Raw genomic sequence first — 25,041 nt, 5'->3', positions numbered from 1 at the left:
GTCGCCTAGAAAAAGTATATTGATGTGTTGGTCCAGATTTGTCAAGACCTCTTCTATGCGTCTGAGGCTGTCCTCAAATTTACCCTCCTGCTTTGCGGTATTTGGTGGACGGTATGTTGTGCATACAACTACGTCAATCTGTTTTACGTGTACTATTAAAGTATCACAGACAGAGTTTGAGTGTGATAGGAGTAGTAGGGGTGTGACATCTTCTCGGATGTACATTGCAACTCCCCCATGACTTCTATCCCTCCTGTCTGTTCGGAGTACGGCATACTCTGGTATGTTTATCTCCGCATCTGCTATATTAGGTGTTAGATGCGTTTCAGTAAGCACCATGCATATTGCTTGATTGCATGTAACTAGGTCTTTCAAGTATAGAAACTTGTCTTTGCCTCCTGTTCGGAATAGGCCCCGGATATTCAGTAGGAGTATGGGTGTGATATCTGTGCAGGGGTTCCTTGTGTTAGCGGTGGCCATCCCGGATCCATCATCTGTGGTGGTCTTGGATAACGGTTCATGTGGTGTTGACTCTGTACCCTCTACATGCACGTTAACTGATGTACTATTTTCTGGGCCATGCTTAAAAAAGCTTGCTGGTCAGCTGCTGCAGTTCGTACAGCCTCTGCATACAGCTTTTGCTGGGAGCAGAAGGGATATACGGACTTCTCTCTTTGTGAGTCCTGTTGGTATTCGGCGGATTATATATATATATATATATATATATATATATATATATATATATATATATATAAGAATTTAAGGAATGGAGAAAACGCATGTTATAATTGCATACTTTATTCCTACATATGTTTCAAAGGATTACAACCTGTGTGATCCATAGGGATCTTTGATATTAAAATTGTAACCTTCTCATCAGGGAAAGCATGGGAATCATCTTAAACGTAAGACATTATGACCGATTATGAAAACAATAGTTGGATAAGGTTATGACTTGATTCATTTGAAAAAAACCGTTAGAGAATTGGACGCTGCCGGATAGTGGGTTGGACAACACATACCTATAAATGTGTGAGAACGTACATGCATACGTAAGTACATATACACAAACACACACAAACATGCATATTGATACACACATATATATGTATATATACATATACATACATATGTGCACTTGTATATATATATATATATATATATATATATATATATATATACACACATATATATATGCACTCATACGTCCACATTTATACATATGCACTTTCGTGCCCATGCATATACATATACATACATGTATACATACGTAAACACACGCATGCACATACATACATACAAATACGTATACATATACATATATATATATATATATATATATATATATATATATATATATATATATATATATATATATATAAAAGAAAAAGAACTCAAGTGTTTTCATATATACATACATACACATACCCATATACATACATCCACATATCCATATATATGTGCATGTATACATATATATATATGTGTACACACACACACACATACACATATATACACATACACACATATACACATACATATACATACATAAACACACATACACGCATACATACATACATACACACATACATATAGAAATATGTACTTACATACAGAACCTAATAACGCATACATATGGGTTTATACAAATAGATACACAATTATATATGCTTACATATACGTAGATATGTACACATATACACACATATATATATACTTACAAACATACGTACCCCCCCCCCCCCCCACAAGTATACATGTATACATACATACACACAGATACACTCACCCACACACATATATACCCATATACACACATATATATACATATATATATAAATATATATACATATATATACACATACACATACACAAATGCATATATATATATATATATACAAACACATACACACACATACACATATACATATATATACATACATATACAGACACACACACACACATATATATATATATATACACATACATACACATGTGGACATACACACTCACATAAACTTGTATACACAATCATATACACACCTTTATATTTACACATACACAAACATCTAAATGTTTACTTATATTTTTTTTTAAATAAAAAAATACAGCTACACAAATTTGCTCCCATACTTATTCACAAGTACACTCATATATGAATATACAAACAAACCTATGTGTTAATAAATACATTTTTACACAAAAATGTACATACATCCAAAAAACCATACGTAAATGCATATTTATATATTTTTTTAAAAATAATATTGATAAGAGTAAAAACAAGGGTAAGAGTGAAAATATAAATGACAATGCGTATATGTACACAGAAAAATCAGTTAAAACACCTCTATTTTATACAAAACCCAAAATATGTATACACACACACACACACACATACACACACACACACATATATATATATATATATATATATATACATATATACATATATATATACACATTATCTCTCACAGATACACGCGTATATATAGAAACACCCATACCAGTATGTTCATACGTACATAAATTTAGTATGTTATGGTTGTTACAAGAGTTTATCAAGATTTAAAATATACTCTAATTAAGGTTAATAAATTACGAAAGTATAGATAAATAATTAGAATCGTAAATAATTTTAATCTTCTAACCTTTGAGAGAAAAACTAATATGTTTTATTAGAACTATTTTAAGAATTTACTTATTACGGGTAAATATGATAGCGTTTTATAAAAACCTTTAATGTTATTTGAATGCAGAATATGTATGTTTTTGCCAGTGTTTACATTTGTAAGAATGTTCTATGAAAGTATTTACCAGATCATTCTTTGAAAATAAAATAAAAAGAAATTGTTACACAGAGATCGCAGAATTTTCCACCCTTTTCATATGGCTTAGAAATAAAAAGAATAAGCCAGTCTAGTTTAAATTTAATGTTATTATCTTTAAGATCCCAAATTAGTTTGCTAAGGCTCGTGGTATTACGTTTTCTTCTATCTCTAAAGGATGAAAAATGGTTAGAAATTCTAGTGGATAATGGTGTAGAGGAAGAACCTACGTAAAAGTGAGTATTATTGGGAGTACTAACTTGACATTGGTAGATTGTGTTTCTGAGTCTCACATTTTCACTTAAAAAACTAATTCTTTTGGAATTGACTTCTGAAATAATGATTTTGTTGTTATGACTATTACTATTATGTGTCGTGTTATTAATATTGTTCCCTATATTATTATTATTAGTGTTATTATTGTTATTTTGGTAAGGGTTAATAATGTTTGGTTCAATGATATTACTGTTTGAACTCTCTAGTGGATGCAAAAGCCTCATATTGTGTGCAAATATCTGTGAAATGTTCTTCATGTTAGAGAAACCAAATCTAACCTTGTGTGTATTTATGACTTGGGAGTAATGAGAGTGTTTAGGAAAGTTCTTATTTATAGCGTTTTGGAAGTGGGATACCAAGTTTGATTTTACATTTTTACTGAAAGGAAGAACTACCCAGACATAGTTATTAGGTTCTGGTTTAGAATGTTTTCCGGTGTTGTTTATAAATAGTCTTAGTTTATTATTATCATTGAGACAAGGTTTTATTTGACTTTTATTTCCCTTATTTCGTGAAAGGAAGTTAATCTTGTTGCTATCGTTAGGTAATTTATGGTTGGGGTTATCTTCGTATTTATTGTTATTATTTAAATTAAAAACTTTATCATTATAACTATTGCTATTAAAAATATTATTATTAATATTATTACTCATATCTGTTTCATAATTAGAATCTATATAATTAACCTTTTCTCTGTAACCTGCTTTTGATAAAGCTAAATTGTAAAATTCAGCCTCCTTATTGAAGATGCATTCATTCGTAGAAAGATTGGATAGTCTAAGAGAAATATTTTTGACCAAATTTCTCGTTACTGAATTTGGATGATTGCTGGATTTACCGATATATTTTATGTTAGTGGAGGGTTTGTGATACGGGAAGAATGTTTTAGTGTGTGGATCTAAAGTGACGTCCAAGAAGTTAGCTATAGACGTTTCATCTTCAAATACTATACCAAAACCCATTCTGCTAAAAAAACCTAGCTAATTTATTTTTAACTTTTTGTATTTTTTGATTTGTGGTGTTCTCTAAATATAATAGACAATCGTCTCTGTATAGACCACCCTTAACATTTGGGAATGGGTGTGTATATATGTATGTATGCGTGTATGTGTGTTTATGTATGTATATGTATGTGTATATGTGTGTATGTGTATATATGTGTATGTGTGTGTGTGTGTGTACACACATATATATATATATGTATACATGCACATATATGTGGATATGTGGATGTATGTATATGGGTATGTGTATGTATGTATATATGAAAACACTTGAGTTCTTTTTCTTATATATATATATATATATATATATATATATATATATATATATATATGTATATGTATATGTATTTGTATGTATGTATGTATGTGCATGCGTGTGTTTACGTATGTATACATGTATGTATATGTATATGCGTATCTGTTTATTTTATTAGGTAATAGGCGTAGATGTATAGCTATGTGTATGCGTATGAGTCTATTTCTATTTATACATGTGTATATATATAAATGGATACATATGTGCATATGGGGACATGCACACATATGTGTATATTTGTATATGCGTGGGTACATATGTGCATATGTATAAATGTGGACGTATGAGTGCATATATATGTGTGTGTGTATATATATATATATATATATATATATATACAAGTGCACATATGTATGTATATGTATATATACATATATATGTGTGTATCAATATGCATGTATGTGTGTGTTTGTGTATATGTATTTATGTATGCATGTACGTTCTCACACATTTATAGGTATGTGTTGTCCAACCCACTATCCGGCAGCGTCCAATTCTCTACCGGTTTTTTTCAAATGAATCAAGTCATAACCTTATCCATCTATCGTTTTCATAATCGGTCATAATATCTTACGTTTAAGATGATTTCCATGCTTTCCCTGATGAGAAGGTTACAATTTTAATATCAAAGATCCCTATGGATCACACATGTTGTAATCCTTTGAAACATATGTAGGAATAAAGTATGCAATTATAACATGCGGTTTCTCCATTCCTTAAATTCTTAAATATACTCAAATACCCAAAATTTCAAGGAGTTCCTGCCTTAAAAACAGGAACTAAACCGCAGTCATTTTGTGTTCTTTGCTACATTGGTTTCTATTAACCCATTTATTCTATCAGAAGAATTTATGTACTTCTCAAAAGAAATTCAGCGGAATACCAAACCGTATGCGAGCAAGACATTGAAAATTACATACATAAAATTAAAACATTGTTATTCGCGGAACGGTTTCGGAGTTAAAATCTCTTACTAAGAAAATCTGACCATATTCAGTGCGAACTGCAAGACAGTTATAATTCTCAGAATCTTATACAGGTTGTTCACACCTAGAGGCGAACGTGAGAGGCAGATTTTCTCGGTAAGAGATTTTTAACTCCGAAACCGGTCCGCGAATAACAATGTTTTAATTTTATGTATGTAATACATATATACATACATACATACATTCGTATGTATCTACACATATAGATACAAACGAATGCCTGTACATGTATTTTGCTAACATATTTATTCTGTGTTCGCTTAGTAGCACATATCTGCATATATATGTACCTCGTTGCGAAATTACGGGTGTATCACGTATTTTAACACGTATTCAGTCTATGGAACATTTGGTGCTCTCCGCGTTTGCATATATATGTGTTCATATTCATACACATACAAACGCGCTCACATTCAAACACATATACGCATACATACGCACACGTGCGCAAACCCTAACAAACACGCACATGCGAGCGCGCGCGCGTTTACAAATTCCATGTCGAATTTGGGTTATGGGATTGTAAAATTCTGGGGATTTGTGAATAATAACTTTGTGTATATCTTGTAATGCCCCGGGTCTGTGATGATGGAATACAGAGAAAAAATTTGGGGAACAATATTTGTATAATAATATTTATATAACGGGTGCCATAACGAAGTCGTATTTTGATCTGACAAATAGATAGATAGTCAAATTGATAGATAGATATTTAGATAGATAGATAGATAGATAGATACATACATACATACATACATACATACATACATAGAGAAAAAGAGAACAACTACGCCGAGCTACTGAGAAATTTGCAGATACTCCACCTAGACTACAAGTTCAGATTCATACCCGTGATTGCTGAGGCATTGGGATACGTAACGAACTGCCTCAACAAAAACCTGGAAAAATTAGGGTTCTCAAAATCTGAAAGAAAAAGTCTGATTAGAAGACTACAGATTCAAGCCATCAATAGAACTGTAAAGATATGTAAAATTTTCAAATAATTTAGCAGATATATACATATGCATGCATCTAGACATGAAAATATATACATAAAAACGCATCCATAAAACAAACATACAAATCTGCGCATACACTAAAACCAAATACTGCACACACACACACATTTCCACAAATACCTAGATGATGTTGATAAAAGTTCCAATGAAGGAGCCTTGAATCTATGCTAGAGTCCGGCTCTTTCTCTATGGATAGGAAATACAGAAATGAAACTGATTGATAAAATACATACATACATACATATATATATACTTACATATACACATACATACATACAATCGTACGTATCTACACATATAGATACATACGAATGTCTGCACATATATTTTGCTAACATATTTATTCCGTGTTCGCTTAGTAGTTCATATCTGTATATATATGTACCTCGTTGCGAAATTACGGGTGTATCACGTATTTTAACACCTATTCAGTCTATGGAACATTTGGTGATTTCCGCATTTGCATACATACACGTTCATGTTCATTCACATACAAACGCGCTCACACTCAAACACATATACGCATACATACGCACACGTGCGCAAACACTAAGAAGCACGCGCGCGCGCGTATACAAAATCCATGTCGAATTTGTTATGGGATTGTCAAATTCTGGGGGTTTGTGAATAATAACTTTTTGTATATTTTGTAATGCCCAGGGTATGTGATGATTGTATACAGAGAAAAAATTGGGGGGACAATATTTGTATAATAATATTTATATAACGGGTGCCATAACGAAGTAGCATTTAACTAATTCAAAAAAGAGTTACTTACAAAGTTTCTCTCTTCCGGCCAATTCTATTGAAGCTGAAATGTTAAAATAAATTTGAAGATTTCGTGTTAGCTTTCCTTTGACTACAGTAAAATTGTGAGTGAAAAATGACAAATAAAGAAACAACGGTTATTTGCAGGATTAGCTAATGTCCTTTCATAGATTCATATTACTTCAACAGAAATGTGGTCGTTTGAAGCATGGTCGGTAAGGAAGGTAGAATGTCTCAGAAATTATGATGCCGGGTAAGTGGATCTGTCGGACATTGTTGTTAAAAGCTTTTTAGATGAAAAATCAATGGAAGGCTTTACTTCTTTGAAACAAGAGGACTTTCTCACAAATCATATTGTACTTAAGTATGGCTACCAGACATCGTTAATGATCATAAAACATCAGGCTAGTTTACGACAAATTTACCAGATTTAAATTCAATGAAATACATTGGAGCGTTGCTGCTGTTGAAAAGTCATGCTAGGTCTTCGTTGCTCCTAGTGAGTTCATTAAAGAAGTTGCCTGAAATTTCATCGAGAGCATGTCAGAAATTCTCTAATAACATACGTTTAGTTTACTCCAGACATGATTTGCCTAATAAAATTATAAAATATATTCTGAAATACTTCTTCCAAATTGTTCAACTGCATACAAAGCCACACACACACACACACACACACACACACACGAACACGCACACACACACACACACACACACACACACAAACACACAGACATACACGCCCTTTATTTGTCGATATAAATGTTCATGAATATATGTATATATATATATATATATATATATATGCGAGTAAAAATAAATACAAAAAAGGTGGGTTTTTTTGTATGATTGTGTATAGAGGAATATATTATTTTGTTTAAAAGAGTTCCAACACTGTCTGTTTTTTATGTTTTATTTATATTCTTGCAGAACTAATGTGGGGTATAGAATATGGAATATACAATATATAATATGATATACAATATACAATATAAATAAAATAAAATAAAAATGGATGGCACCATGAAAGAAAGTATTGAATGTAGATGAAATATTGAGTGTTCAATATAAAGGATCAAATATATAAATATATAAATATAAATATATAAAGGCGACTCGAGTTTCAGGGCTATTTCCATTCGTCATGGCCGGTATGACAGACTTTAACAGACTGTAATAAGTTGGCTGGTTTTCTGTCTTTTATACCAATTCCTGTGGACGGCAGCAGTAGGTGTTTGGCTATTTTTAGAATTGATGTCAAATCTATTTTTAGAAATGATGATATTTTAATTTATTGTTTTGTGTAGGTTGTAGGGATAAGATTTTTAAACCCCAGTAGGTGTTTGGCTATTCTTAGAAAATGATGCCAAATCTATTTATAGAAATGATGATATCTGAGAGATTTTTTGTGTTTTGGTTACAGGGATAAGATTTTTAAAACCATACAACAACTGAGGACACCGCAAAGAAAAGACAAACAGGAAAAGATCATTCCATTTATAGTGACACAAAATCCAGGCCACCAGAACATCTTTAATATCGCCAAAGCGAACTTACCGATCCTTGCACAAAGTAAGGAATTGAGAAATATCATTATAGATCAAAATATAACTCTCAGTAAGAGACAACCTAAAAACTTGAAAAAACTATTAACAAAGGCAAGGTTTGACCTCAGCAACAAAAATCAAACATTCACTGTATTCACGGTATCATTACGAAGTCGCATTTAAATAATTCAATAAAGAGTTACTTACAATCTTTCCCCGAACCAGCTATTTCTATGAAATTATAAAAGATATTCTGAAACACTACTTCCAAATTGTTGAACTGCATACAAAGACACACACACACACACACACACACACACACACACACACACACACACACACACGCACACACACACACGCACACGCAAGAACACAAACACAAACACAAACACACACACATACACGCCCTTTATTTGTCGATATAAATGTTCATGAATATATGTATATGTATATATATATATATATATATATATATATATATATATATATATATATATATATATATATGCGTGTGTGTGTGTGGGTGTAGAAATATGGATAGATAGATACATAGAGAGAGAATGATAGTGATAGATAGATAGATAAATAAAACGATAGATATATTGTTTGATATTTCGATATATATTTAGATAAAGAGTTACTTACCGAGTCTCTGTCTTCAGGCCAATTGTTTTGAAACTGAAATGTAAAAATAAATTTGAAGATTTCATGTTAGCCTTCCTTAGACTACAGTAAAATTACGAGTGAAAAATGACAAATAAAAAAACAATGGTTATTTGCAAGTTTAGCTAATGTCCTGTGATAGATTCATATTACGTCTCCAGAAATGTGGTATTTTGAAGCATGGTCGGTAAGGAAGGTAGAATTTTTCAGAAAATATGATGCCGGGTAAGTGGATGTGTCGGACATTGTTGTTAAAAGTTTTTTAGATGAAAACTCAATGGAATGCTTTACTGCTTTGAAACAAGAGAACTTTCTCAGAAATCATATTGAACTTAAGTATGGCTACCAGACATCGTTAATGATCATAAAACATCAGGCTAGTTTACGACAAATTTACCAGATTTAAATTCAATGAAATACATTGGAGCGTTGCTGCTGTTGAAAAGTCATGCCAAGTCTTCGTTGCTCCTACTGAGTTCATTAAAGAAGTTGCCTGAGATTTCATCGAGAGCATGTCAGAAATTCTCTAATAACATACGTTTAGTTTACGCCAGACATGATTTGCCTAATGAAATTATAAAATATATTCTGAAATACCTCTTCCAAATTGTTCAACTGCACATATACACACACACACACGCACACACGCACACACACACACACATACACGCTCTTTATTTGTCGATATAAGTGTTCATGAATCTAAGTGTGTCTATATATATATATATATATATATATATATATATATGCGAGTAAAAATAAATACAAAAAAGGTGGGGGTTTTTGTATGATTGTGTATAGAGGAATATATTATTTTGCTTAAAAGAGTTCCAACATTGTCTGTTTTTTATGTTTTATTTATATTCCTGCAGAACTAATGTGGGGTATAGAATATAGAATATACAATATATAATATGATATACAATATACAATATAAAATAAAATAAAATAAAAATGGATGGCACCATGAAAGAAAGTATTGAATGTAGATGAAATATTGAGTGTTCAATATAAAGGATCAAATATATAAATATATAAATATAAATATATAAAGGCGACTCGAGTTTCAGGGCTATTTCCCTTCGTCATGGCCGGTATGACAGACTTTAACAGACTGTAATAAGTTGGCTGGTTTTCTGTCTTTTATACCAATTCCTTTGGACGGCAGCAGTAGATGTTTGGCTATTTTTAGAATTGATGTCAAATCTATTTTTAGAAATAATGATATTTTAATTTATTGTTTTGTGTGGGTTGTAGGGATAAGATTTTTAAACCCCAGTAGGTGTTTGGCTGTTCTTAGAAATGATGCCAAATCTATTTATAGAAATGATGATATCTGAGAGATTTTTTGTGTTTTGGTTACAGGGATAAGATTTTTAAACCCATACAACAACTGAGGACACCGCAAAGAAAAGACAAACAGGAAAAGATCATTCCATTTATAGTGACACAAAATCCATGCCACCAGAACATCTTTAATATCGCCAAAGCGAACTTACCGATCCTTGCACAAAGTAAGGAATTGAGAAATATCATTATAGATCAAAATATAACTCTCAGTAAGAGACAACATAAAAACTTGAAAAAACTATTAACAAAGGCAAGGTTTGACCTCAGCAACAAAAATCAAACATTCACTGTATTCACGGTATCATTACGAAGTCGCATTTAAATAATTCAATAAAGAGTTACTTACAATCTTTCCCCGAACCAGCTATTTCTATGAAATTATAAAAGATATTCTGAAACACTACTTCCAAATTGTTGAACTGCATACAAAGACACACACACACACACACACACACACACACACACACACACACACACACACACACACACACACACACACGCACACGCAAGAACACAAACACAAACACAAACACACACCCATACACGCCCTTTATTTGTCGATATAAATGTTCATGAATATATGTATATGTATATATATATATATATATATATATATATATATATATATATATATATATATATATATATATATATATATATATATATATATATGCGTGTGTGTGTGTGGGTGTAGAAATATGGATAGATAGATACATAGAGAGAGAATGATAGAGATAGATAGATAGATAAATAAAACGATAGATATATTGTTAGATATTTCGATAGATATTTAGATAAAGAGTTACTTACCGAGTCTCTGTCTTCAGGCCAATTGTTTTGAAACTGAAATGTAAAAATAAATTTGAAGATTTCATGTTAGCCTTCCTTAGACTACAGTAAAATTACGAGTGAAAAATGACAAATAAAAAAACAATGGTTATTTGCAAGTTTAGCTAATGTCCTGTGATAGATTCATATTACGTCTCCAGAAACGTGGTAGTTTGAAGTGTGGTCGGTAAGGAAGGTAGAATTTTTCAGAAAATATGATGCCGGGTAAGTGGATGTGTCGGACATTGTTGTTAAAAGTTTTTTAGATGAAAACTCAATGGAATGCTTTACTGCTTTGAAACAAGAGAACTTTCTCAGAAATCATATTGAACTTAAGTATGACTACCAGACATCGTTAATGATCATAAAACATCAGGCTAGTTTACGACAAATTTACCAGATTTAAATTCAATGAAATACATTGGAGCGTTCAACTGCACATATACACACACACACACGCACACACGCACACACACACACATACACGCTCTTTATTTGTCGATATAAGTGTTCATGAATCTAAGTGTGTCTATATATATATATATATATATATATATATATATATATATATATATATATATATATATATATATATATATATATATATATGCGAGTAAAAATAAATACAAAAAAGGTGGGGTTTTTTTGTATGATTGTGTATAGAGGAATATATTATTTTGCTTAAAAGAGTTCCAACATTGTCTGTTTTTTATGTTTTATTTATATTCCTGCAGAACTAATGTGGGGTATAGAATATGGAATGTACAATATATAATATGATATACAATATACAATATAAAATAAAATAAAATAAAAATGGATGGCACCATGAAAGAAAGTATTGAATGTAGATGAAATATTGAGTGTTCAATATAAAGGATCAAATATATAAATATATAAATATAAATATATAAAGGCGACTCGAGTTTCAGGGCTATTTCCCTTCGTCATGGCCGGTATGACAGACTTTAACAGACTGTAATAAGTTGGCTGGTTTTCTGTCTTTTATACCAATTCCTTTGGACGGCAGCAGTAGATGTTTGGCTATTTTTAGAATTGATGTCAAATCTATTTTTAGAAATAATGATATTTTAATTTATTGTTTTGTGTGGGTTGTAGGGATAAGATTTTTAAACCCCAGTAGGTGTTTGGCTGTTCTTAGAAATGATGCCAAATCTATTTATAGAAATGATGATATCTGAGAGATTTTTTGTGTTTTGGTTACAGGGATAAGATTTTTAAACCCATACAACAACTGAGGACACCGCAAAGAAAAGACAAACAGGAAAAGATCATTCCATTTATAGTGACACAAAATCCATGCCACCAGAACATCTTTAATATCGCCAAAGCGAACTTACCGATCCTTGCACAAAGTAAGGAATTGAGAAATATCATTATAGATCAAAATATAACTCTCAGTAAGAGACAACCTAAAAACTTGAAAAAACTATTAACAAAGGCAAGGTTTGACCTCAGCAACAAAAATCAAACATTCACTGTATTCACGGTATCATTACGAAGTCGCATTTAAATAATTCAATAAAGAGTTACTTACAATCTTTCCCCGAACCAGCTATTTCTATGAAATTATAAAAGACATTCTGAAACACTACTTCCAAATTGTTGAACTGCATACAAAGACACACACACACACACACACACACACACACACACACACACACACACACACACACACACACACACGCACACGCAAGAACACAAACACAAACACAAACACACACCCATACACGCCCTTTATTTGTCGATATAAATGTTCATGAATATATGTATATGTATATATATATATATATATATATATATATATATATATATATATATATACGTCTCCAGAAATGTGGTATTTTGAAGCATGGTCGGTAAGGAAGGTAGAATTTTTCAGAAAATATGATGCCGGGTAAGTGGATGTGTCGGACATTGTTGTTAAAAGTTTTTTAGATGAAAACTCAATGGAATGCTTTACTGCTTTGAAACAAGAGAACTTTCTCAGAAATCATATTGAACTTAAGTATGGCTACCAGACATCGTTAATGATCATACAACATCAGGCTAGTTTACGACAAATTTACCAGATTTAAATTCAATGAAATACATTGGAGCGTTGCTGCTGTTGAAAAGTCATGCCAAGTCTTCGTTGCTCCTAGTGAGTTCATTAAAGAGGTTGCCTGAGATTTCATCGAGAGCATGTCAGAAATTCTCTAATAACATACGTTTAGTTTACGCCAGACATGATTTGCCTAATGAAATTATAAAATATATTCTGAAATACCTCTTCCAAATTGTTCAACTGCACATATACACACACACACACGCACACACGCACACACACACACATACACGCTCTTTATTTGTCGATATAAGTGTTCATGAATCTAAGTGTGTCTATATATATATATATATATATATATATATATATATATATATATATATATATATATGCGAGTAAAAATAAATACAAAAAAGGTGGGGGTTTTTTGTATGATTGTGTATAGAGGAATATATTATTTTGCTTAAAAGAGTTCCAACATTGTCTGTTTTTTATGTTTTATTTATATTCCTGCAGAACTAATGTGGGGTATAGAATATGGAATATACAATATATAATATGATATACAATATGCAATATAAATAAAATAAAATAAAAATGGATGGCATCATGAAAGAAAGTATTGAATGTAGATGAAATATTGAGTGTTCAATATAAAGGATCAAATATATAAATATATAAATATAAATATTTCTATATAAAGGCGATTCGAGTTTCAGGGCTATTTCCCTTCGTCATGGTCGGTATGACAGACTTTAACAGACTGTAATAAGTTGGCTGGTTTTCTGTCTTTTATAACAATTCCTTTGTACGGCAGCAGTAGGTGTTTGGCTATTTTTAGAATTGATGTTAAATCTATTTTTAGAAATGATGATATTTTAATTTCTTGTTTCGTGTGGGTTGTAGGGATAAGATTTTTAAACCCGAGTAGGTGTTTGGCTGTTCTTAGAAATGATGCCAAATCTATTTATATATATATATATATATATATATATATATATATATATATATATATATATATATATATATATATATATGCGAGTAAAAATAAATACAAAAAAGGTGGGGTTTTTTGTATGATTGTGTATAGAGGAATATATTATTTTGCTTAAAAGAGTTCCAACACTGTCTGTTTTTTATGTTTTATTTATATTCCTGCAGAACTGATGTGGGGTATAGAATATGGAATATACAATATATAATATGATATACAATATACAATATAAAATAAAATAACATAAAAATGGATGGCACCATGAAAGAAAGTATTGAATGTAGATGAAATATTGAGTGTTCAATATAAAGGATCAAATATATAAATATATAAATATATAAATATATAAATATAAATATATATATATATATATAAAGGCGACTCGAGTTTCAGGGCTATTTCCCTTCGTCATGGCCGGTGTCTGTCATACCGGCCATGACGAAGGGAAATAGCCCTGAAACTCGAGTCGCCTTTATATATTTATATTTATATATTTATATATTTGATCCTTTATATTGAACACTCAATATTTCATCTACATTCAATACTTTCTTTCATGGTGCCATCCATTTTTATTTTATTTTATTTATATTGTATATTGTATATCATATTATATATTGTATATTCCATATTCTATTCCCCACATTAGTTCTGCAGGAATATAAATAAAACATAAAAAACAGACGGTGTTGGAACTCTTTTAAGCAAAATAATATATATATATATATATATATATATATATATATATGCGTGTGTGCGTGTAGAAATATGGATAGATAGATGCATGAGAGAAAGAGAAAGAAAGAGAGAATGATAGAGATAGATAAATATTTCGATAGATATTTAGATACATACGCACATACATACATACATACATACATACATACATACATTCGTATGTATCTACACATATAGATACATACGAATGCCTGCACATATATTTTGCTGACATATTTATTGTGTTTGCTTAGTAGTTCATATCTGCATATATATGTACTTCGTTGCGAATTTATGGGTGTATCACGTAGTCTATGGAACATTTGGTGCTTTCCGCATTTGCATACATACACGTTAATGTTCATACACATACAAACGCGCTCACACTCAAACACATATACGCATACATACGCACACATGCGCAAACACTAACAAACACGCACACACATGCGCGCGCGCGAATACAAAATTCATTTTGAATTTGGGTTATGGGATTGTAAAATTTTGGGGATTAGTGAATAATAACTTTGTGTATATCTTGTAATGCCCCGGGTATGTGATGATGGTATATAGAGAAAAAATTTGGGGAACAATATTTGTATAATAATATTTATATAACGGGTGTCATTACGAAGTCGCATTTAAATAATTCAATGAAGAGTTACTTACAGTCTTTCCCGGAACCAGCTATGTATATTGACGCTGAAATGTTAAAATAAATTTGAAGATTTCATGTTAGCTTTCCTTTGACTACAGTAAAATTACGAGTGAAAAATGACAAATAAAAAACAATGGTTATTTGCAGGATTAGCTAATGTCCCGTCATAGATTCATATTACTTCTCGAGAAACGTGGTAGTTTGAAGCATGGTCGGTAAGGAAGGTAGAATTTCTCAGAAATTATGATGCTGGATAAGTGGATCTATCGGACATCGTTGTTAAAAGCTTTTTAGATGAAAAAAAATGCAGTGGAAGGCTTTACTTCTTTGAAACAAGAGGACTTTCTCACAAATCATATTGTACTGAAGTATGGCTACCAGACATCGTTAATGATCATAAAACAACCGTCTAGTGTACGACAAATTTACCAGATTCAAATTCAATGAAATAAATTGGAGCGTTGCTGCTGTTGAGAAGTCATGCCAGGTCTTCGTTGCTCCTAGTGCGTTCATTAAAGAAGTTGCCTGAGATTTCATCGAGAGCATGTCAGAAATTCTCTAATAACATACGTTTAGTTTACGTCAAGCATGATTTGCCTAATAAAATATATTCTGAAATACTTCTTCCAAATTGTTCACCTGCATATTCACACCCACACATACACAAGTACATGCCCCTATATTTGTCGAAATAAGTGTTCATGAATCTACATGTGTATGTATATATATATATGTAAAAATATGGATAGATAGATAGATAGATAGATAGAAAAATAGATACATACATACATGCATACATACATACATGCATACATACATACATGCATACATACATACATGCATACATACATACATGCATACATACATACATAAAGATAGAGAGAGCATGAAAAATATAGATTTATAGATGCATACATACATACACAAACAAATAGAGAGATAGTCAAATAGATAGATATATCGATGGACAAATCTATAGATATTTATATACATACATACATACAAACAAACATACATACATACATACAAACAAACATACCCAAATACATACATACATACATACATACATACATACATACATACATACATACATACATTCGTATGTATTTACATATATAGATACATACGAATGCCTGCATATATATTTTACCAACATATTTATTCTGTGATCGCTTAGTAGTTCATATCTGCGTATATATGTGCCTCGTTGCGAAATTACAGGTGTATCACGTAGTTTAACACATATTCAGTCTATGGAATATTTGGTACTTTCCGCGTTTTCATATATACACGTTCATGTACATACACATACAAACACGCTCACATTTAAATACATATAAGCATACATACGCACACGTGCGCAAACATGAATGAACGCGCACATAAACACATACACACACACACACACACACACACACACACGCACACACACACACACACACACACACACACACACACACACACACACACACACACACACACGTGTATACAAAATTCATGTCGAGTTTGTGTTATGGGAATGTCAAATTCTGGGGGTTTTTGAATAATAACTTTGTGTATATTTTGTAATGCTCCGGGTATGTGATGATGGTATACAGAGAATCATTTTGGGGACAATATTTGAATATTAATATTTATATAACGGCTGCCTGAACGAAGTTGCATTTAAATAATTCAATAAAGAGTTACAATATTTTCCTGTTCCAGCGAATTCTCCTGGGGCTGAAATGTTTAAATAAATTTGAAGATCTCACGTTAGCTTTCCTTTGACTACAGTAACATTACGAGTGGGTTATAAAATCAAATAGATTTTCCAAGAATGAAGCACACATAACACTCCACATCAAACAGGTAATGATACGCAAATCTAAAATTTAATGTAATAATTTAGTGTTATGTCTTGAGCAATAAGATGAAAATATGAATTAATAAGTTCGAAACTAATGACTCAAGAACAGAAATTACAAGGGGATCACAGCGAAAAAAAATGTACGGGGTGGCTGCTGAAAAGTTTCGGGTATTACGGGTATTACGGGTATTACGGGTATCGCGAAAGACATCGTTGGAGACCCGAAATTCTGATGAAAATTCAATTTTTTGGTATCTGGAACCGAGTAACTTTGCTTTTTTTACTTTTGGTAATTCCCAATTGGGCACTAAGTCATTTAACACCCGCTTAGTTTAACAAATATGAGGAATTAGTTGCATATGGAACATATAAATCACGTTTTCCTATTTATTTCTATATGTCTAGCAAAATCTTCAGGTGAACTGTTGCCTTCTACAATCTCCCTATTTGACTGTCACGAAACGACGAAATATTGGGCCGTAATTATGCTCTTGACACAGATCGAACTTTGTATAATATTATCAAACTTTGTATATAGATGTAAAAATTGCTTTCACCTTAAAAAGCAAGTTTCATATTACTAGCATTAAGTCAATTAAAACCAATTTTACCACGCGATTTGGATTTTACACAAATTTTACCAAGTGATTTGCATTTTAACCCAAAATTTCGAGTATGATGAAAGAATTTCTTTATGGATTTGAACTCAACTAACAAAAATTATTAGGTACACCTATTTGGTGTTCTGTAACAAAATATTTGTTGGCTCATATTATAATAGACTTTAATTAATGCAGTCGATTTGCTAATACAGCAAATCAGAACAAGCATTCATTCATACACTCACACTGCAGAACAGAGATATTCATGAATATGAAGTTTCCTAACAATGAAATATTGCAATACCAGTTAACAGTGTTACCTATTAACGTGTACTATTACTTTTTATAACATGTATTGGCTTGGCTTACAAATAATATTTGAAACATACGAGGGTGAGTCAAAAAGTAAAGTAATGCTATTTTGTTAAATTACCACCACAGGAACATGTATCATACATCAAAATGAAGCTGGTCCTCTCTGGATCACATCCCTACTTCATATCATAGTCAACGTTTCTCTCAATTGCCGTGTTCCACCTTCAAATGAGAGCATGTATCCCTGCCCCGTAAAATTTTGTTCACTGTTCTTTGAGCCACTTCTTCACTACAGTTTTCATTTCCTCGTCACTGGACTATCATCTCTTGACCCCATGGAAAATGGTTTGAGAGGCAAACATTATTCCAGTGACGAGGAAGGGAAAACTGTACTCAAACAACAGTCAACAGAATTTTACAGGGCAGGGATACATGCTCTCTTTAGAAAGTGAAACATTGCTATTGAGAGAGAAGGTGACTATGTTGAGAAGTAAGGATATGATCCACAGAGGACCAGCTTCATTTTGATGTATGATACATGTTCCTGTGGTGGTACTTTTACCTGTCCTAAACAAAATGGCATTAACTTTTGACTCAACTTCGTCTGTGTAGGTTAGAGTGAACTATTTACATAGCATCTACGAACTCTAGGCATAGGATGTCTCATTGATACCTCTATCGGGAGTACATTGGTATAAAATTTAGAATTAAGAAATTACTGTGTGCACATTAGTAAATATAGAATCTTATATACCTGAATATAAAAGTATGCCTATACATTTATATATATATATATATGTGTGTGTGTGTGTGTGTGTGTGTGTGTGTGTGTGTGTGTATCTTGTTGTACTTGGGGATGGTCATATTGCCAGTTTAGCCGAGAAAAACACACGCACTGTATATTTGGTGTTAATTTGCTTCAGCTTTATATTATACTACATTACATTAATCCTATTTCGGCCAGAGTTCTTTCGTCACACTTCTGTGACATCATCAATGGTCCTTTGCTTTCTTCTTTCTTATGTGTGTCCCACCTTGCTAACTATCAGCCATTTTGTATTTTGTATTCCTATTGTATGTGTCTACACATGCGTGTCCCTCAATGTGAGTCTATGTTTTGTCAGTGCATGTGTGTGTATGGGGAGTGCCTGTGTTATCTATATCCTCTGTTAATACATGTTCGTTTATTTTTGTTTTATTTATTTATTTGTTCATGCGTTGAAACCTACTTGTTTGTGTTTTGTTTTTGTTTTTGTTTTTGTATTTAATTTAATTTTGTTAACGTATGCAGTATTTAATTCCATTTGTTTATCTATGTATTGCATTATATTTTGTTCATATTGTTATTGGTTTATGGGGAATTTATTGTCATATGTTGTGGTTTGTTGGGGGAGGGGGTGAGTGTTCCATTCCAGTTTCCTAATCAGGATAGGTTTATCTTCTATCATGAGTGTAGCTTCTGTAATGTGTCTAAGTGCTGCGGCTGTGCTATGTGTGGACAAGATTTTAATTTCTATGTTGTTGAGTGAGCCTCCGTGTTCATGCTCAGCGTGCTGGCATAGAACTGATGAGCTCTTCCCTTCCTTAAGTTCCCTCCAATTTTCATTTACCCGCTCTACTATGCACCGTTCTGTTTCACCTACATACGTCGTTGTCTTGTTACTGCATCGTCCCTCTGTACATCTTATACTATAGACCACATTTCTGGTTTTACAGTTTGTTTGTGGGCTAAATCTACATACAGTACAGTCCCTATCAGTGCAGTGGGGTCTACTAAAATGGTATGTTCTACTGATAAGGTATTTGATAGGGTTGCCTGGCCTTTCAACAACCTTAATTCTTAGCTTAAATTTGTCTAGGGCCCTTCTAAAGCGGTACGCCAGTTTGCCTCTAGGGCTGCTGTCGACGAACATGACGCTCTCGTAATTGTGGCTATCATACCATGAGTTGGCTTTCCCTATTTTCTTCTTAATCCTTTCAATGGTGTTCCATGATTTGCTCCTATAGAGTGGGAAAATCTCATTCCTGTCGTTACGTTTGATGGTTTCAAATTTCTTCATAGCTCCTTTGTATACTCTGATCCTTTCTTTATGGCTGTAACCTGAGAACTGCATGCGGTGAACGAAATGTTGTATATGTCTCTTTAACTTTGTAGGGTTGCACATGCAGGACACATTTCGCATTACTCTGACGAGGTCTGCCATCAATATGTTGAATTTGGCATTGTCCGCAATAGCCGAGTTCCGGTTGATCAGGAATTTGGAGGCCATAGGTTTTGCATAGGGTGAATGGAGGATTCGGGTTTTATTATTCTCAGTTTCTAGCCAGAGTTCAGTATCTAGTACAGGTAATTTATGGTTAGGGTGTTTAGTAGGATAGTCTATCGTAACCTTAATACTCTGGTGGATGGAGTTAGCTATTTGCTGGATGCTTTCCATTGTATTAGTTTCTATTTCTATTTCAAGAGTACTATCTTGTGGGGGTGTTTTTACCAATACGTTGATATCATCTACATATCGAGAGTACATATTCACGAGAATGGAGTCTTGTGTCACGCGATCCTTAAGCCTTCTGTCCCACCATGCCATGAAGAGATTGGCCACATCACCTGCAATACTATATACTGATGGCAGACCTCGTCAGACTAATGCGAAATGTGTCCAGTACAAGAAGATATTAGTTGGAGCATCCGTAACTGAACCAGATCGAAATGAGAATCATCAGTCAGATGCTTCCTGCAGTACGAATTGCGTGATTTCATCATCACAGAATTCAGCCATCACAGAATTATGCCTTGTAACGCCAGAATTCTTCTGCAAACATCCATCTCCATCAAGTGAAAGGCTTACTGATGTCAATATAGCCAGCAAGCATCTCCAACCGAGAGCAGCAGTTCGGTGAGTAACTGAAGAGTAACGACTTTGTCTGTAGTTCATCTCTTTCCTGTAAATACTGACTCCTCCCGCTGCTAAAATGAGAGGCATGCAGATCGTTTTGCCCTCTCTTGAGAACAACCATGTCAAAACCCTTACTGTGCACGAAGGTGAGTACCGGTTTCGAAAAATATTTACGGTCGGGGTTTTCAAATTTATATTTTCTGGCAAAGATAGAAAGCTACTGCTACAAATAAAGCATATGAGCCGTTTGCCTAATGGGCTATCAAAGAGTAGCCAGAAGATGTTAACAGATGTGAGAGAAGATGTGCACATTACCACATATATGGTGATTATCAGCAATAAGGATTGTCAAATAAAATATTATGTGAGAAAAGTTTTGTATAAACCAGAGTGAGTATATAAATTTATCGATAGTGAAGAACTTACGAGCATTTCGGAGAATAATTACTGTCGTCACTCTTCCTTAATCTGAAATATTACTTAGCCCCGGTAAACAAGCGACACGGCGCGTGAAACAAGATTTCCATCCACGTAAAACGATGTTGTGTGCATGGTGGGACTGGGAAGGCATTATCCATTACGAATTGCTTGAACGGAACCAAACGGTCAACGTGAAACTCAATTTTCAACAAATGGAACGACTCAACACGGCTATTCAAGAGAAAAGACCTAATCGTCACCATGGAGTTCTTCTAGTGCACCACAACGCCCGCCCTCATATCGCCAATATGACCAAGGAAGCCATCCAAACGCATGGCTGGGAGGTGCTGCCACACCCGTCGTACTCTCCTGATTTGGCACCAATGGTTTTTCACCCCTTTCCATCTCTTTCAAATGATATGTGCGGAGTTTCGTTCTATACTCATGCAGAGATGAGAGCTTGCTTGGATCAATTTTACGAGTCGAAATCGAGTGATTTCTACCGACGAAGTATTGAAAATCTTGATGAAATTTGGGAAGAAAATGTAAACAACAAGGGTGAATACGGAAGTAGTGAAATATTGATGTTTTCAAGAATACACATATACCTTTTAACTATGTGTGGTTATCTTCTATAACATTATCGGTTTTGGTTTTCAAAATGCAAATCAACTTAGTGAAAACAAAGAAAGACTGGATTTTGTCAGGAGAAATTTTAAGGAATATTGATTTAGCTTGCTCTGCTTAGTTTCCAGAGCGTTTAGTATCAGTTTGTCTGTGTTTACGTTCTGAGCTGCAATTCAGCATAGGATAAATTCGCCTTTGATACTTGAGGAGTGAAGAAATAAGTCCCAGCTAATCATTAGTGACAATGTAATCAACGTACACACTTCTCCGACATATGCTGAAATTATGTCCAAATTTCAAATTAACACGAAGAAAATATTCTAGTTCGAATACCTTTGCAAATTTAAGTTATAGCAAGCTGACATCTGAATGGTCAAGCAGCTGTTTCATACATACATTCTTACATACATACATCATACATGCATACATACATACATACATACATACATATATATACATGCATACGCACATACATACTTACATATAAATATATATTGCGGAACTGTTCTTTTAGTGTTGTGTCGATTTATTACCCGGTGAGAAACATCCACACAGCCGGATGCTCCTAAAACAGTTAAGTGTTCAAACCGTCACGGATGGGTGCTAGGTGTGTGGAAACAAATGTCGTGATTAATAAAAAAAATCTTGTATATTCTAACTTCTGTCTTTCGTTTACTACACACACACACACACATCTACACAGGTGTGTATGATTGTGTATAGAAGAATATATTAATCAAAGGAATTCCAACTTTGATTTTCACGATCCTTGATATTTTTTTGAGTTTGATAATTTTGTTTCAGTGGCGTAGCTGGTGCCAGTGATTGTCCGTGTAACCATGGGCATGTCTAAGAGATCTATTATGAACAGTAATGAACCCAGATGAATTTTCTAGGAGACACCTCTTAGGATTTGATATTCCTGACAAAGGGTTCCATTGGCTATAGCTGCCTGACTTTTGTATTTAGGGAAGTTTTCCAGAAAATCCAAGGTCTACCAGCTTATGATATATTATGCCCTGATCTACCATATCAAATACCTTTGCAAATTCAAGTTATAGCAAGCAGACATCTGAATAGTCAAGCAGCTGTTTCATACATACATTCTTACATACATACATACATACATACATACATATATATATATATATATATATATATATATATATATATATATATATATATATACATGCATACGTACATACATACTTACATATAAATATATATTGCAGAACTGTTATTTTAACGTGTTGTGTCGATCTATTACCCGGTGAGAAACATCCACACAGCCGGATGCTCCTAAAACAGTTGTTAAGTTTTCAAACCGTCACGGATGGGTGCTAGATGTGTGGAAACAAATATCGTGATTAATAAAAAAATTATTGTATATTCTAACTTCTGACTTTCGATTACTACACACACACACACACACATCTAGGCAGGTTTGTATGATTGTGTCTAGAAGAATATATTAATCAAAGGATTTCCAACTTTGATTTTTCACGTCTTATTTACAAACTTATAAAAAAACTTGAAAATCAGACAAGGTCAGAATATACATACATATATATATATATATATATATATATATATATATATATATATATATATATATATATATATATATATATATATATATATATATATATATATATATATATATATATATATATATATGTATGTATGCATATATATATATATATATATATATATATATATACATATATACTTTGTATTGACTCTGAAGTCACTTGTCGCATCCAAAGAGCAGCCAATGTCTTTATGTCTTTCGTTGACTACATTCTAAAATCTTGTCTCAGTGCCAAATCAAAGTTGATACTACTGTCAAGGTTATGTCTTATTTGTTGGTGTATTCTTCCGAAACTTGGATAATATGCACCTGTCATCCAAAAACGTTGGAAAGACGTTTCCAGAAATGTCTTCTCCACATATTAAAAATATGTTGGTCCTCAATGCTTCCTGGCAATGAGATATATAATGATTATTGGGAAACTACTCCCATGACCATTCCATCGCACTGAAATGTTTGATGAGCCCATTCCCAATATATGCATTGCGGTGAATCTTATACTGATAAAAATAAAATAAAAAGGTAAACCGAAGCCAAGATAGGAAGTTTCTTGAAAAATTAAATTTTCAATGTTTTAAATTATGTTACAAATGTTTTGGCTCTCATAATATAGGGACGCTGAGAGGTTTCGGTGTCAGAAGTGAAACATTGCCTGAAATGAAATCAAATGAAAAGTTCATAATAATTAAATTAAAATAAGCAGCGTTTTGAGAGATAC

The 25,041-nt window shown here is 32.7% G+C and overlaps 1 protein-coding gene across 4 annotated transcripts in view; it reads right to left on the bottom strand.

The window, feature by feature from the left end:
- Nucleotides 1–25,041, bottom strand: part of LOC149134422 (membrane metallo-endopeptidase-like 1) — a 238,691-nt gene that overhangs the window by 136,609 nt on the left and 77,041 nt on the right. For 3 of the 4 annotated variants that reach the window (XM_089356557.1, XM_089356556.1, XM_089356559.1), the window contains 4 exons: nucleotides 16,034–16,066; nucleotides 11,568–11,600; nucleotides 9,390–9,422; nucleotides 7,208–7,240 (listed from right to left, as the gene is read on the bottom strand). In XM_089356557.1, the coding sequence (XP_089212683.1) occupies nucleotides 7,208–7,240; nucleotides 9,390–9,422; nucleotides 11,568–11,600; nucleotides 16,034–16,066 (132 nt within the window). The remainder of the gene's footprint in view (nucleotides 1–7,207; nucleotides 7,241–9,389; nucleotides 9,423–11,567; nucleotides 11,601–16,033; nucleotides 16,067–25,041) is intronic. The other variant, XM_089356558.1, reaches the window with a different exon arrangement.

Source organism: Octopus bimaculoides, chromosome 8, assembly GCF_046866305.1.
Source record: "Octopus bimaculoides isolate indiv1 chromosome 8, ASM4686630v1, whole genome shotgun sequence".
In the NCBI taxonomy this organism is placed as follows: Eukaryota; Metazoa; Mollusca; class Cephalopoda; order Octopoda; family Octopodidae; genus Octopus; species Octopus bimaculoides.
The sequence above is the reverse complement of the archived record's forward strand: the minus strand, read 5'-3'. Positions and strand labels throughout refer to the sequence as shown.